The sequence below is a fragment of the Lipotes vexillifer genome, unplaced genomic scaffold (assembly GCF_000442215.2).
Source record: "Lipotes vexillifer unplaced genomic scaffold, Lipotes_vexillifer_v1.1 scaffold42, whole genome shotgun sequence".
Classification (NCBI taxonomy): domain Eukaryota; kingdom Metazoa; phylum Chordata; class Mammalia; order Artiodactyla; family Lipotidae; genus Lipotes; species Lipotes vexillifer.
Genome location: NW_006783436.1, coordinates 1738861 through 1750729, shown reverse-complemented (window position 1 = coordinate 1750729; position 11869 = coordinate 1738861). Strand labels below are relative to the sequence as shown.

At 47.4% G+C, this 11869-nt stretch overlaps 2 protein-coding genes across 2 annotated transcripts in view; one reads left to right on the top strand and one right to left on the bottom strand.

Moving 5' to 3' along the window:
* Positions 1–3592, top strand: part of RASL11B (RAS like family 11 member B) — a 4573-nt gene extending 981 nt beyond the window's left edge. The window contains exons 2-4 of the mRNA XM_007456087.1: positions 24–80; positions 1234–1310; positions 2106–3592. Coding sequence (XP_007456149.1) covers positions 24–80; positions 1234–1310; positions 2106–2576 — 605 coding nt within the window. The 3' untranslated portion in view covers positions 2577–3592. The remainder of the gene's footprint in view (positions 1–23; positions 81–1233; positions 1311–2105) is intronic.
* Positions 3593–11391: 7799 nt separating this feature from the next.
* SCFD2 (sec1 family domain containing 2) overlaps positions 11392–11869 on the bottom strand; it is a 404625-nt gene continuing 404147 nt past the window's right edge. The window contains exon 9 of the mRNA XM_007456086.1: positions 11392–11484. Coding sequence (XP_007456148.1) covers positions 11392–11484 — 93 coding nt within the window. The remainder of the gene's footprint in view (positions 11485–11869) is intronic.

Below are 11869 nucleotides of genomic sequence, written 5' to 3'. Positions count from 1 at the left end.
CCCTTCTCTTTTCTGACCTGCAGCTCTGGTGGTCCGGTTCCTCACCAAACGATTCATCGGTGACTATGAAAGAAATGCAGGTGAGGAAATGTATTTGAGGAAAATGCTGTCAGCTTGCACCAGTACTGCTGTTCCCTTTTTTTTTTTTTCAGTGTCTACCAGGCAGGTTCCTTCAGAGTGACAGCCTGAGCACTGGGATCCTGCCACTTCCAACTTCCCTTGCCCCCGTCCCGTGCTCCCCCGCTTCCCATAACTGCCATCTGGCCTCATTCCATTCCAAGCCCATTCATCATTTGATCAAGTGCCTGAAAGTATTCCCCTTGGTATGCTTTAACTATAGGGACCCCAGTTGGAAGCACCCTTTGTACTCAAGAGCCTCTCCCTTCAAAACACTCCTGCAAAAGTCATAAAAAAAAAAAAAAAGATGGCCAGCTCCTCCCCCTACCCCTCGCCCTCTCTGCTGGCTGCCTTTCAGAGGTGACCTTTTAAAGCAAAGGCCAAAGGAGAGCAGTTGTAAACCTAAAGTTCTCTTTTCTTAACAAAGAAAAATAACTAAATGGTAAAATTTTAGGAGAGTTCCTGAATAAATGACAGAACACTTTTTCAATCCCTATGATTAAGAATATCCACTGGGGAGGCTTAAGGGCTTTCTACCTATGCCCTGTTAGCAAATTGTTTAATTCCTTAGACCATATGAAGTACCTACAGGGGATTATTTGGAACGCACTATATAAACCATCCCAAGATAAGGCATGGCAGCCTTGTGCTTTGATGTAGAGTCAGCTATGTTATGTTACACTTATATTCCAACTGATTATGTTGGTTGTGAATTTACTAACAATATTTGCCCACCAAACCATTATATCTAATAGCTAGACTATAAATTGATGCCAAAGAGCGATAAGTACTAAAATAAAACAAACTCCACACATGCTGAACAAGAAAAATTTTTTTCAAGGAAACTCTCTAAACATGGAACCTTCGTTTAAAATTCGACAGCTAAGGTTCCAAAAATGTACAAGCTTTGTCCTAGTTTTAATGAACCTGCTAATACGGGGTTAAAATTGCAGTTGTTTAAAAAAAAAATCTGAAATAAGCCCATTAAACAGAATAAACTACAGCATATTTTTGTGCATTGGTTCTAAGTTAAAAAAAATATCCCACAATGTTTTAAAAGTTGTACAAGAAGGAAGGACATAATCTTTTTTTTTTTTTGAAATTTTGCCTTTATAGGTAATCTCTATACCAGACAAGTCCAAATAGAAGGTGAAACCCTGGCTATTCAGGTTCAAGACACTCCAGGTATTCAGGTGAGTGTCTGAGATATGTGACTAGATCAAAGGGGAGTCTGCTTGGCCGTGGAATTGTTCGATTGTTTCCAAAGTACCTCTTGCTGAAGGAGGAGAGAGACTTGGGGAGTCACTAGGCTTTTCTATGTTGTTTGACACTTCAGTTGTATCTGGCTGTTGGTCAGTCTTAGCCTGGCTTAATTTGGGAGACTTGGCTAAGGGGCAGAAATCTTCTCTTAGGAGGATTCTACCCAGCAGGAAAGACCAAACCAAACACGCTTGGATTTGGCAAAATGCCCTTGCTATGGTTAAAAAGGTCAGTTTTTACATTTGTGTTTTTGGCATTAGAAATCAAACATCTAGGTATAGTCTCCAAACACTTGGAATCATTTTTATATGGTGGAAAGTTACACTATAGACAAAGAGCCATGCGCGCGCGTGTGTGTAGTTTTTTTTTTCCCCTCTTGAACTGGGCAGTTATCCAGGTTTAAATGCTTCCAGCTCCTATCTTTACTTCCCCAGACTTACTGTCTAGCCAGTTAATTTCCCATTTTATGCAACTACAAAGTCTCTCTGCATGGAGTTCTCTGCAGGTCAATTTTCCACTCGAGTGTGGTGAGCTGCTCTGTTATTTATTCCAGCTCCGTGCAGCTGGATCAACATATTGTCGAGAAAGCTGACGCGTGGGGGGGATAGAACTTGTTTACGGCCTGCAACCTGGTGTTCCCGCTAAGGGCTTTTTGAATTCTCTCTCCAGCTGAGCCAGGGCTCTCTCCGGCCCTCACCCTTCACCTTGCCGTCATCCCTCTCTTTCAGGTCCACGAGAACGGCCTGAGCTGCACCGAGCAGCTGAATAGATGCATCCGCTGGGCAGACGCCGTGGTGATCGTCTTCTCTATCACCGACTACAAGAGCTACGAACTCACCGGCCCGCTCCACCAGCATGTGCAGCAGCTGCACCCGGGCACTCGGCTGCCCGTGGTCGTCGTGGCCAACAAGGCCGACCTGCTGCACATCAGGCAGGTGGACCCTCAGCTCGGACTGCAGCTGGCCAGCATGCTGGGCTGCTCCTTCTACGAGGTGTCCGTCAGCGAGAACGACAACGACGTCTACAGCGCTTTCCACGTGCTGTGCAAGGAAGTGAGTCACAAACAGCAGCCCAGTGGCACGCCAGAGAAGCGACGGACCTCCCTCATCCCGAGGCCCAAGTCCCCCAACATGCAGGACCTGAAGAGGAGGTTCAAGCAAGCCCTCTCTGCCAAAGTCAGGACTGTCACCTCTGTCTGAAGCCGAGCTGCTCAAGGGGGTTTGGTCTTCCCAGGAAGAAGTCCGAGGTTCTGCAGGAATGTTGGATGCTGGCAGTTATTCATGGTTCCAGGAAGGGCTGGAGCAGAGGGGCCAGGAGGGCCCATGGAACTGCTGCAGACGAGGAAGCGTTGTCCTGAGCAGGGGGACAGAACTGATGCAGCTTGAACGAGCCCACTGCCACCCTCCGAATACGTGAAATGTCCTCCATGTCTTTTCGTCTGGAGTGGGGACGGGGCACGATCGCTGGGGATTTTGTTAACTACCTTGTAAATGACAGTCAGTTGTAATTTCAGCCAATATATTGATGTGATTTACATTGGGAATGAAATAATGGATTAAGCATTCACAGGCTTTCCTCTTTTTTTTTTTTTCTTCTTTCTTTCTTTTCCTTTTTTTTTTTCCCTCCTCCCAAGAGGAAGGATTGCTTTTCTTACACGAGTATATGTGTCTCTGGAATACGCTTCCTTATAGAATGCCCTTCTAACCTGAAGGATACCCAGATTTCTTTTTCTTTTAAAGAACAAGGAGAAAATACTACCCCACCCCACTAAAAAGGGTGGAGTTTATGGGCCGAATGTTATATATACAGACATGTGTAAGCTTATGGGCCTGCATCCTCCTGACATGGGGTGAGTATTGCTGAGTTGGGTACGTGTTGAGTGGTTGAGAACACAAACTCTTCAGCCCCAGACTCTGAGTAATTGTGAGACTGTATAATTTTTTTTTTTTTTTAATTGTTGCATCGGGTACAGAAAAACAAAGTGTGTCCATTTATTTTGGTCTGACTTGTGTAAACACAGCAATGACGCTGGGTTGTTTCTAGATCTGGCCGAGTTGTGGCTTAACTACGGAAACACTATCTTAAAGCGAGTGAACAGATGCAGGGGTGACCGCCAAATCTCCTACACAGATGCACTTTAAAAAGCCACTCATGCTTTTGGCTTAAACTGTAATTAATTTATTTTATGTACAATAAAGCTCATTTTAAAAGAGCAGACGTCTGACTTGGTCTTAACCGAAACGTTCACCTTCTGTCCTTCAGACAAAAGTATTACTCGGCACCTTGTACTTCTTGGGCACGTCGAGTAGGGCATGATGCCTTCCTGGAGTGAGCACTTAAGTCTCACAACAAACCACTGAAGTGCATTCTATTCTTACCCCCATTTTACAGACGAGGAAACAGGCTTGAAAACAAGTTAAATAACTTGTCAAAGGCCCCGGCCTGCGAGAGTTGTACATTGTAATTTGCTGCTTTCTAGTCGAGAGTATAGCACATCTCCTATTCATTTCCTTCCTGATCCTCCAGGTAAACCTAAGACAAATGTCTGGCCCTATATTTTATGTTGATCAGAGATCCGCTTGGCTAAGCCGTGAAGATCATGCTTCTACACGAGACCACTGTTCCTCCATTTGCGCTCAAACCTTCCTTGGGGACATGCTGCTTTCAGAAAGTGCACTTTGTTCTCATTTTGTAGAGGCTCATAGCAGTTGATCCGGGGCCGTTCAGGAACCCCTCCCATGTAGCACCTGCCCCAGGTGATGTGCTAAAACTGCCAGGCCTCTCATCTGCTTCCATCTGAGCCTGGGAGACCTTTCATACAAGCTAAGTGAGTCACCACCTTTATGGGCAAATAGTCACACCTTATATTTGTCTGTGTAGTGCTTTCACATACCTGATCTCATTTAACCCTCAGGATAAACCAGTGGGGAGGGCGGGGGAGGTAATACGACCATTTTACAGATGAGGAAAACGGGCTCTGGGTTTTGAGTGATGTCCTCAAGTTCACACAAAGGGCATGAATCAGTGTCTTCTGACTATATTCAATTTTCTTAGTCCTTTATAATATTTCATATATGGGCCACTGCCACATATAGGGGGCCTTGGGACCAAGAGAAGCAGCCATAATGAATAGTTGAGGGCCTACTACGGAACGGTACCAGATTTTCAAATCTGTTTTCCCACAGGGTAAATGTCCTGCCTGCACTTGACGGGGCTTCTGGTGACGTCCCAAACCTTCCTTACATGGAGAGCAATTTTCTACGCTTCAAGCCTAGCCGAACCTCTGAGAAGGTGTTGGGGTCAGGGAGGGAACAGCGCTCACATGAGATTCTAAAAACGTCTCACTTCAAAGGCAGTGAGACAAGGATCTCTGACTAGATTCTGTGCACGTTTGTTTTCATACATTCTATGTGGCTGTATTAGTAATGTCCAGTGAGTGAGAGGTTCATCTTTATATACTTACCAATGGTGTTCTACCCATGTTCTGGAATTAAAGAAGATGAATTTTCCCGGGGGCTTTATCTTGCAAAGGTGCTGAGCGGCGCCAGACGTCCTCTGTTCATGAGAGGCGCCCTGCTTCCTCCGCTCCTTTCCACCTGCTCCAAGAGTCTGCAGACCTCACAGCAGGCCTCTCCTCTTCCTTTGTGAGCTGCCCTTCCTGACCTCCTGGGACTTCCCCGTTGCCCCTCTCATCCCCACAGCACTGGACTCGGTCTCTTACATTTCATTTCAGAAATTCAGGTTGAGAGGGTCTCAGGGCTCCAGTCTACCCTGGGGATAAAGTGGTTTGTTGGAGGCCATTCTGGGAGAGAGAGATTGACTCCCGGCTGGAAACCACCCAAGTCCCAGTTCTGTCCACTGTCTCAGGCTGACTTGACCATTTACAGTTCTAGAATACACCATGTTTTCTTCTCATGAATTTAGTTTCATATTTCATTACCTCTGTTCATCCCTTTCATTATACTCTGGATCCCTCTTTGGTTTTAATTTCTGATCTATAATCATATGGCACTGAGAAATTGGCCTTCTCTCACCAGGGTAGGGGATGGCTTTCTTTGCCACCTGGGTAGGGGAAGAGAGGGGTGTGTGTGTGTGTGTGCAGGGGAATGGAGAAAGGAATCAGAATTTACTGAGCATTTACAGTGTGCCCAGATTATAATCCATCTGCTTTAATCTTCTGAAGAATCCTGCAAGGAAGGTAATAATTCCACCTCCAGTTTAAAGATGAGGAAACTGAGGCTCAGAGAGATGAAAGCTGGGGTCACACAGGCAGTAACATTCACTGTTTCTATTGACTGAAAACCTCTGTGCCAGGCACTGTAGGGGGTACGTGAAATAACTTCCATTCTCCACACCAACCCCACAATCCATTTTCAGTCCCTGCTACAGATGCGGAGAAGGGAGGCTCAGAAGAATGAGCCCCTAAGTGGCAGATTCGGATCCAGGACTCCACCACGTCTGCCTGATGCCACGGCCTAGATGCCAGGCAGCCGGCCCTCCGCTGCCCAGCCCGTGGTCCCTGTCGGGCTTCCCTCCACCGCCCTGCTGCTACCCGGGGCTCGTGGCCCCGCCTGGCTGCCGTGGCCACATCTGCTCTTGCTATCAGCCTGCTGCACACTGGCCTGCAGTCCCAGCTCAGTAATAAAGACGTCCAGGCTGGGGCGGGGGCCAGCACAGCCCACAGCCCGTCTGCCTCAGCACCGGATCCTTGTCCGTCGAGATGTCTGGCTTTCGAGCTTCCTCCCTGCCGCAAATCAAAACCATCCGAACACTCTGCAGCGGGCCTGGCGCTGCGCCTGGGACCACGATGGCTCCCTGTCAGCGCCCGGCCGCCGGGCTGCCCTGGGCCCCAGGTTCAAGAGCTGCGGGCCTGCCTACAGTGAGCCCCTCGTTCTGGTGAAAAGCGGGATTCCGACATTCATGTTACACCCTGCAGGGGAGAAAGCAGATGTGCTTTCTGGACAAACGCACAAGCCTGTGGCAGATCCCTCAGGAGCGAGCAGCTGGGTAACTCCAGGGCTGCACCAGTGGGGGACGGGCTGCCCGGCCAAGTCTCTGCCGGTAAATCAAGACCGGGCGCCTGGCAGTGGCCACGAGGAATGACAGGGCTTTATCTGTTACAATAAATAACCCAGGAGAACTGGTGTTTTCTGCACTCCCTTCAGAGTCTAAAAGGAGAAACTTCCAGAAAGTTCTTATTGTCCTCATGACTCTCCTAATTCGGTGAGAACAGGATCGGGGTTATCGCTGATGGTGGCAAAGACCCCGACAAGTAACCCTCACGCCTCTGCTCTCAAATACCCCCCGTCGTCTGGTTTTGTCTCTTAAAACAGAGATGGAGTTTCTCTTAATGTTTCCTGGGCAGCAATGGCAGACGATATTTGTAATCCTGGATTATTTGTTGTTGGGATTCTGTTTCTGGTAACCGGGGTTTAATAAATAATAGTAGTCTTGGGGTGAGCCTGATGGAAGTCTTTGTTATTGGGTAACGCTGTAATGGAGGGGTCTGGGGTCGACGGAGCCATATCCACAGGCTCCAGCCCTCTGGGGCCAACCCCTGGCTGCCGTACCTGCAGACACCTGTCGTGCCCGCTATGTTTGCCGGGAAGCAGACTCCAGAAGGAGGGTTTACAAAAGTGGAAGTCAATCGCTAAGGAGTATTTACACCCCTATCAATTGTGTCTACGAAGAGTGGCTGATGAGATCCTTGGCAGAAGGCTGGCATTTGTCTGTGCTTGTTTTGGCTCTGACCAACCAGGGTTTAGGTGGTGAACACTCAGACCCGGGCAGAGAGAGGAGAAACCACAGTAAACACCCAGCTGGGTCTTTTAAGCCACCTTCAGGTGGCTGACATCTGGCGGGGGTGGGGGTGGGGAATCCCTTTAGAACTGGTGCATTTGGATGAGGTTGAAATGGTTCAGTCAGGGTGTCAGTCTCAGAGTCCACATAACTACTCTGTAGCTAACATTAGGGATGGAGAAAGTTCTATCAGGGACAGGGCTCTGCATGGGCAATCATTAGACATTAACTGCCAATAATGGTGATTCTTCTGGGCTCTTAGCCAGCTTGCCAAGTGCCATGTTCTAAATGCTTTACACGTATTAACTCTTTTAATTCTCACAACAACTCAACGTGGTATGTCCTATCATTGTCCAATTCATAGTCAACTGAGACCAGGAGAAGTGAACCATTGTGTGGAGGAGGCGGGATTGGAACCCAAGCCATGGGATGGGGCTCCAGGCGCTGCTCCTGGCCTCTGGGCTGTATCATCCAGGGGGGACCAGGGCATTATTCCTCCTCCGTTTTCTCGTGTCCTTGTGGACCCCGGGAATGCTTCCAGATTTTCTCTTCATTTGACATTATCCGCCTTTTGAGACTTTATCATTTTGTGGGGTGAGTTCCTTGGTGTCCTCAGCAGTGAAAACCCACATTCCTTGGCGTCCTGTGCAGGCTGTGTTAGGGATGGCGTCCCCCTACAGCAGCCCTCTCATGAGGCAGGTACCACTCATTATTATCAGGATTTACAGATGGAGGCACTAAGGCTTGGAGAGGTACACACTGCGGGGAGTGGCAGAGCTGAGACTTAAACCCAGACAAAACTGTGGAGCTCTGTTCTAACCACTGCTCCTTCATAGGACACCAAGAGCACGACGGTTTCTCCCTCACCCCCGCCTCTCCCGGGCAGTGAGCCCAAGAAGAAGGCAATGCCAGAGAGGTTTCGGGAAGCCCCGCCCAGGGGCCCGATGGGCTACTTCCAGAGTCCCCGCTTTTTTCTCATCTGGTAAAGGCTCTTTGCAGGATTTACACCAAGTCGTGCCTCCCACCTTCTTATTCAAACCAAACTCCGATCCCCAGGATCTTCTTTCAGCTCACATTTCCTCCAAAGCCTTCCGCTACCCGATTTCTGCCTAGCTCAACTCCTCCAACCAGCGACCACGGAGATGGAAAAAGACGATTATAGACTAAACCTTTCATGTTCCCCCCCATCACTCAGAGACTGCTTTGGACCATATTTGATCTAGTACTGAGAGCATTTTCGGGACATAGTAACTGCTGAATGATAATGTTTACAATCAGAAACTTCCTCTGTTTATCATTTCAGATGAGAAGCTTTTGAATATTCTTTTATAAAAGAGAAAATTAACTTGTAAAAATACATTCAAGGCACGGAAGTAAAACACAAATACATGTCTACTGTGAAACATATTCAAATGACACAAATATACTGAGAGCGAGACGTTCCCTTTTCTTAGTCCTCCTATAATATGCTGCTTCCCAGAGGGAACCACTTGTTAGCAGTTTGGTTTTTCTATTTCCCGAAAGTTTCCTTTGCATATAGACATATGGTTTAAAACTTAACCTCGGGAATTCCCTGGCAGTCCGGTGGTTAGGACTCTGGGCTTCCACTGCTGAGGGCCCGGGTTCGGTCCCTGGTCAGGGACCTAAGATCCTGCAAGCCATGGGGTAAAGCCAAAAAAAAAAAAACTAAACTAAAAAAAACCAAACACTGATCCTTGAGCAGATCCCCACACAGGGCTCGAGTGTCAGGAGAAGCACCAGCTGCTCGTTCTGTGAGAGCCATGGAGTCTGGGATGCGCCGCTCTCTTTCCCCATATCATGGGCAGAACCTCTCGGAGTGCCTGGCGCATACCGCTGGATAGTTGGGAATGAATGAATAATTGAATGAATGAATGAATGAATGCAGATTGGAGACACACAACAGGTTACTTCTTTTAAAAATTTTTTTTTAATTTTTGGCTGCGCTGGGTCTTCGTTGCTGTGTGCGGGCTTTCTCTAGTTGCGGCGAGTGGGGGCTACTCTTCATTGTGGTGCACGGGCCTCTCATTGCGGTGGCTTCTCTTGTTGCGGAGCACGGGCTCTAGGCACGCGGGCTTCAGTAATGGTAGCACACGGGCTCAGTAGTTGTGGCTCGTGGGTTCTAGAGCGCAGGCTCAGTAGTTGTGGCACATGGGCTTAGTTGCTCCACGGCACGTGGGATCTTCCCGGACCAGGGCTCGAACCCACGTCCCCTATACTGGCAGGCAGATTCTCAACCACTATGCCACCAGGGAAGCCCCCAGGTTACTTCTTTATTTTTAGAAAAGAGTGATCTTTGCTTTAATGATCATCTCTTTGGGGCTATTTGCCATTTTCTTCCTTACTCAAATTCAAACTTTTAACTGAGTGGAATGGAAGAAGCATCCGAGGTCTCCAGTATTTTCAGCACCATGAAGGAACTGGTGTTAGGTGGAAAACATACTTGGACAAAATAAAGAACGTTGGTGTCTAGAAAACCCGCGTCAATGACATCTCAAAATGATTTCCAACTTCACAGTTTTCTCATAACAGTGTTTTGTAGAGAACTAAAAGCAGAGACACGTGAATGTTTTGGTTTACATTTTATTTCCTCTGTTTAATCCACACTAGCCACTATTTTACAGCTTTGTCTCTTTATTACAAACTTCTTTTAGAGATGTTAGAAATTTCCATGAACTATATACCTACAAATGTGTGGCTTCCAAGCCGTTCATTTTTGCTGGAGTTCTTATATAATTTCACTCTGTCAGTCTAGGTTCTTCTGTTCTGGCTAGAAGGAAGAGTTAGACTCACAGAAAAGAAAGCTTTATACTTCTATAGAAATGTGGTATCACAAAAGTCATGGGGGGTGAGGTTCCAACCTAGGCTCCCTGGACTAGATATCTTTATTGGGGCCTTCCTTGGCGGGGAGAGGAAACCTTTTACAGGCAGGCACAGCCCTCCAATCAACCTCTCTCCCACTCCTGTTCCAAGCAGGCTGGCAGCCCTGCCCAGTAAGCAAACTGCAACAATGCAGCCCTTTGTACAGGCCGGCGATTTACAACACAGGCAGACAATCAGCACTGCCCTAGCCACTACCCCTCCCTTCTGGCCTTTTCAGAAATGTCTCAGATCAAGAGGCAAACAAAGCCTCAGATCCTATTTGCAGCATTCCCTCCTCAGCTATATAATCTTAAAAACCAAACTTCCCTCACACTCACGATTCTAAAGCATGGGTAACTTCTCCTGGAGCAACTGCGGGTCAAACGTCTTGTAATCTACCAATACTCACCAACAGGCACTCATTTAGAATGAATGAACTTGCAGGTGGAATCAGAAAGATCACAGAGAGAGGGTTAAGGATAAAGTGGAATTATCATGAATTAGGCCAGCTGAAAGGGAGTTTGATGCCTTTAGAAAAATGAAGTTTTTTTTTTTTTTTTAAGAATCTCAGCAAATGCCAGCAAAGTACTTTACAGTGTGGGTATCAAGATCCTCTGGGCAAAGCAACCTAAGTGTCCATCGACAGATGGATGGATAAAGAAGATGTGGCACATATATACGACGGAATATTACTCAGCCATAAAAGGAAAGGAAACTGAGTTATTTGTAGTGAGGTGGATGGACCTAGAGTCTGTCATACAGAGTGAAGTAAGTCAGAAAGAGAAAAACAAATACCGTATGCTAACACATATATATGGAATCCAAAAAAAAAAAAAAAAAAAAAGGTTCTGAAGAACCTCGGGGAAGGACAGGAAGAAAGATGCAGACGTAGAGAATGGACTTGAGGACACGGGGAGGGGGAAGGGTAAGCTGGGACGAAGTGAGAGAGTGGCATGGACATATATACACTACCAAATGTAAAATAGACAGCTAGTGGGAAGCAGCCGCATAGCAGAGGGAGATCAGCTCGGTGCTTTGTGACCACCTAGCAGGGTGGGATAGGGAGGGTGGGAGGGAGATGCAAGAGGGAGGGGATATGGGGATATATGTGTACGTATAGCTGATTCACTTTGTGATACAGTAGAAACTAACACGCCATTGTAAAGCAATTATACTCCAATAAAGATGTTAAAAAAAAAAAGATGCTTTGGGCATAATTCAGTCATACCCACGATTAGTAACAGGGACACTGGTTTGGGAGGCATATCTTGGATGGGGACAGAAAATAGTACTGGGATTTCCAGCTCGGGTAGGTCTCCTCTTCTCAGCAGATGCTCAGAAGCCAAGGTCTGGATGCAGCCGGTCAGTTGTAAATAACAGTTCAGGGATATTAGTTGGCTTTAGGAGTCGCGTGGACAGCACGATTACCTAACAACGGGAGGGGCAAACACACCGCAGACAATTAGGAGAGCCAATCCCAGCTTATTAGATGATGAGAAATAAAATGCAACACATTTCTTTGGGGGAAGGCATGGAGTGGGTACTGTGGAGAAAAAGGCAGTAGGCGGCAGCTTGAATGCCACCGGATGCTAGCGTCCTGGGTGTAAGGAAGGGCGCACAGGCTGGGAAGGATGGCCGGCGGGACGGTGGGCTGCGTCTGCTGAGCCTTTAACCAGTGGGCACTGAGCAGGGCTGAGCCCAGCCACCACCTTGCTGCTGAATTGAACTTGATCAGACCGTTGCTCTGTGATCCAGTAAAGTGACCTCAACAGAGAGGTCTCTCCCTCTTCTAGGGAGCCTTTGCTCCTTCAGG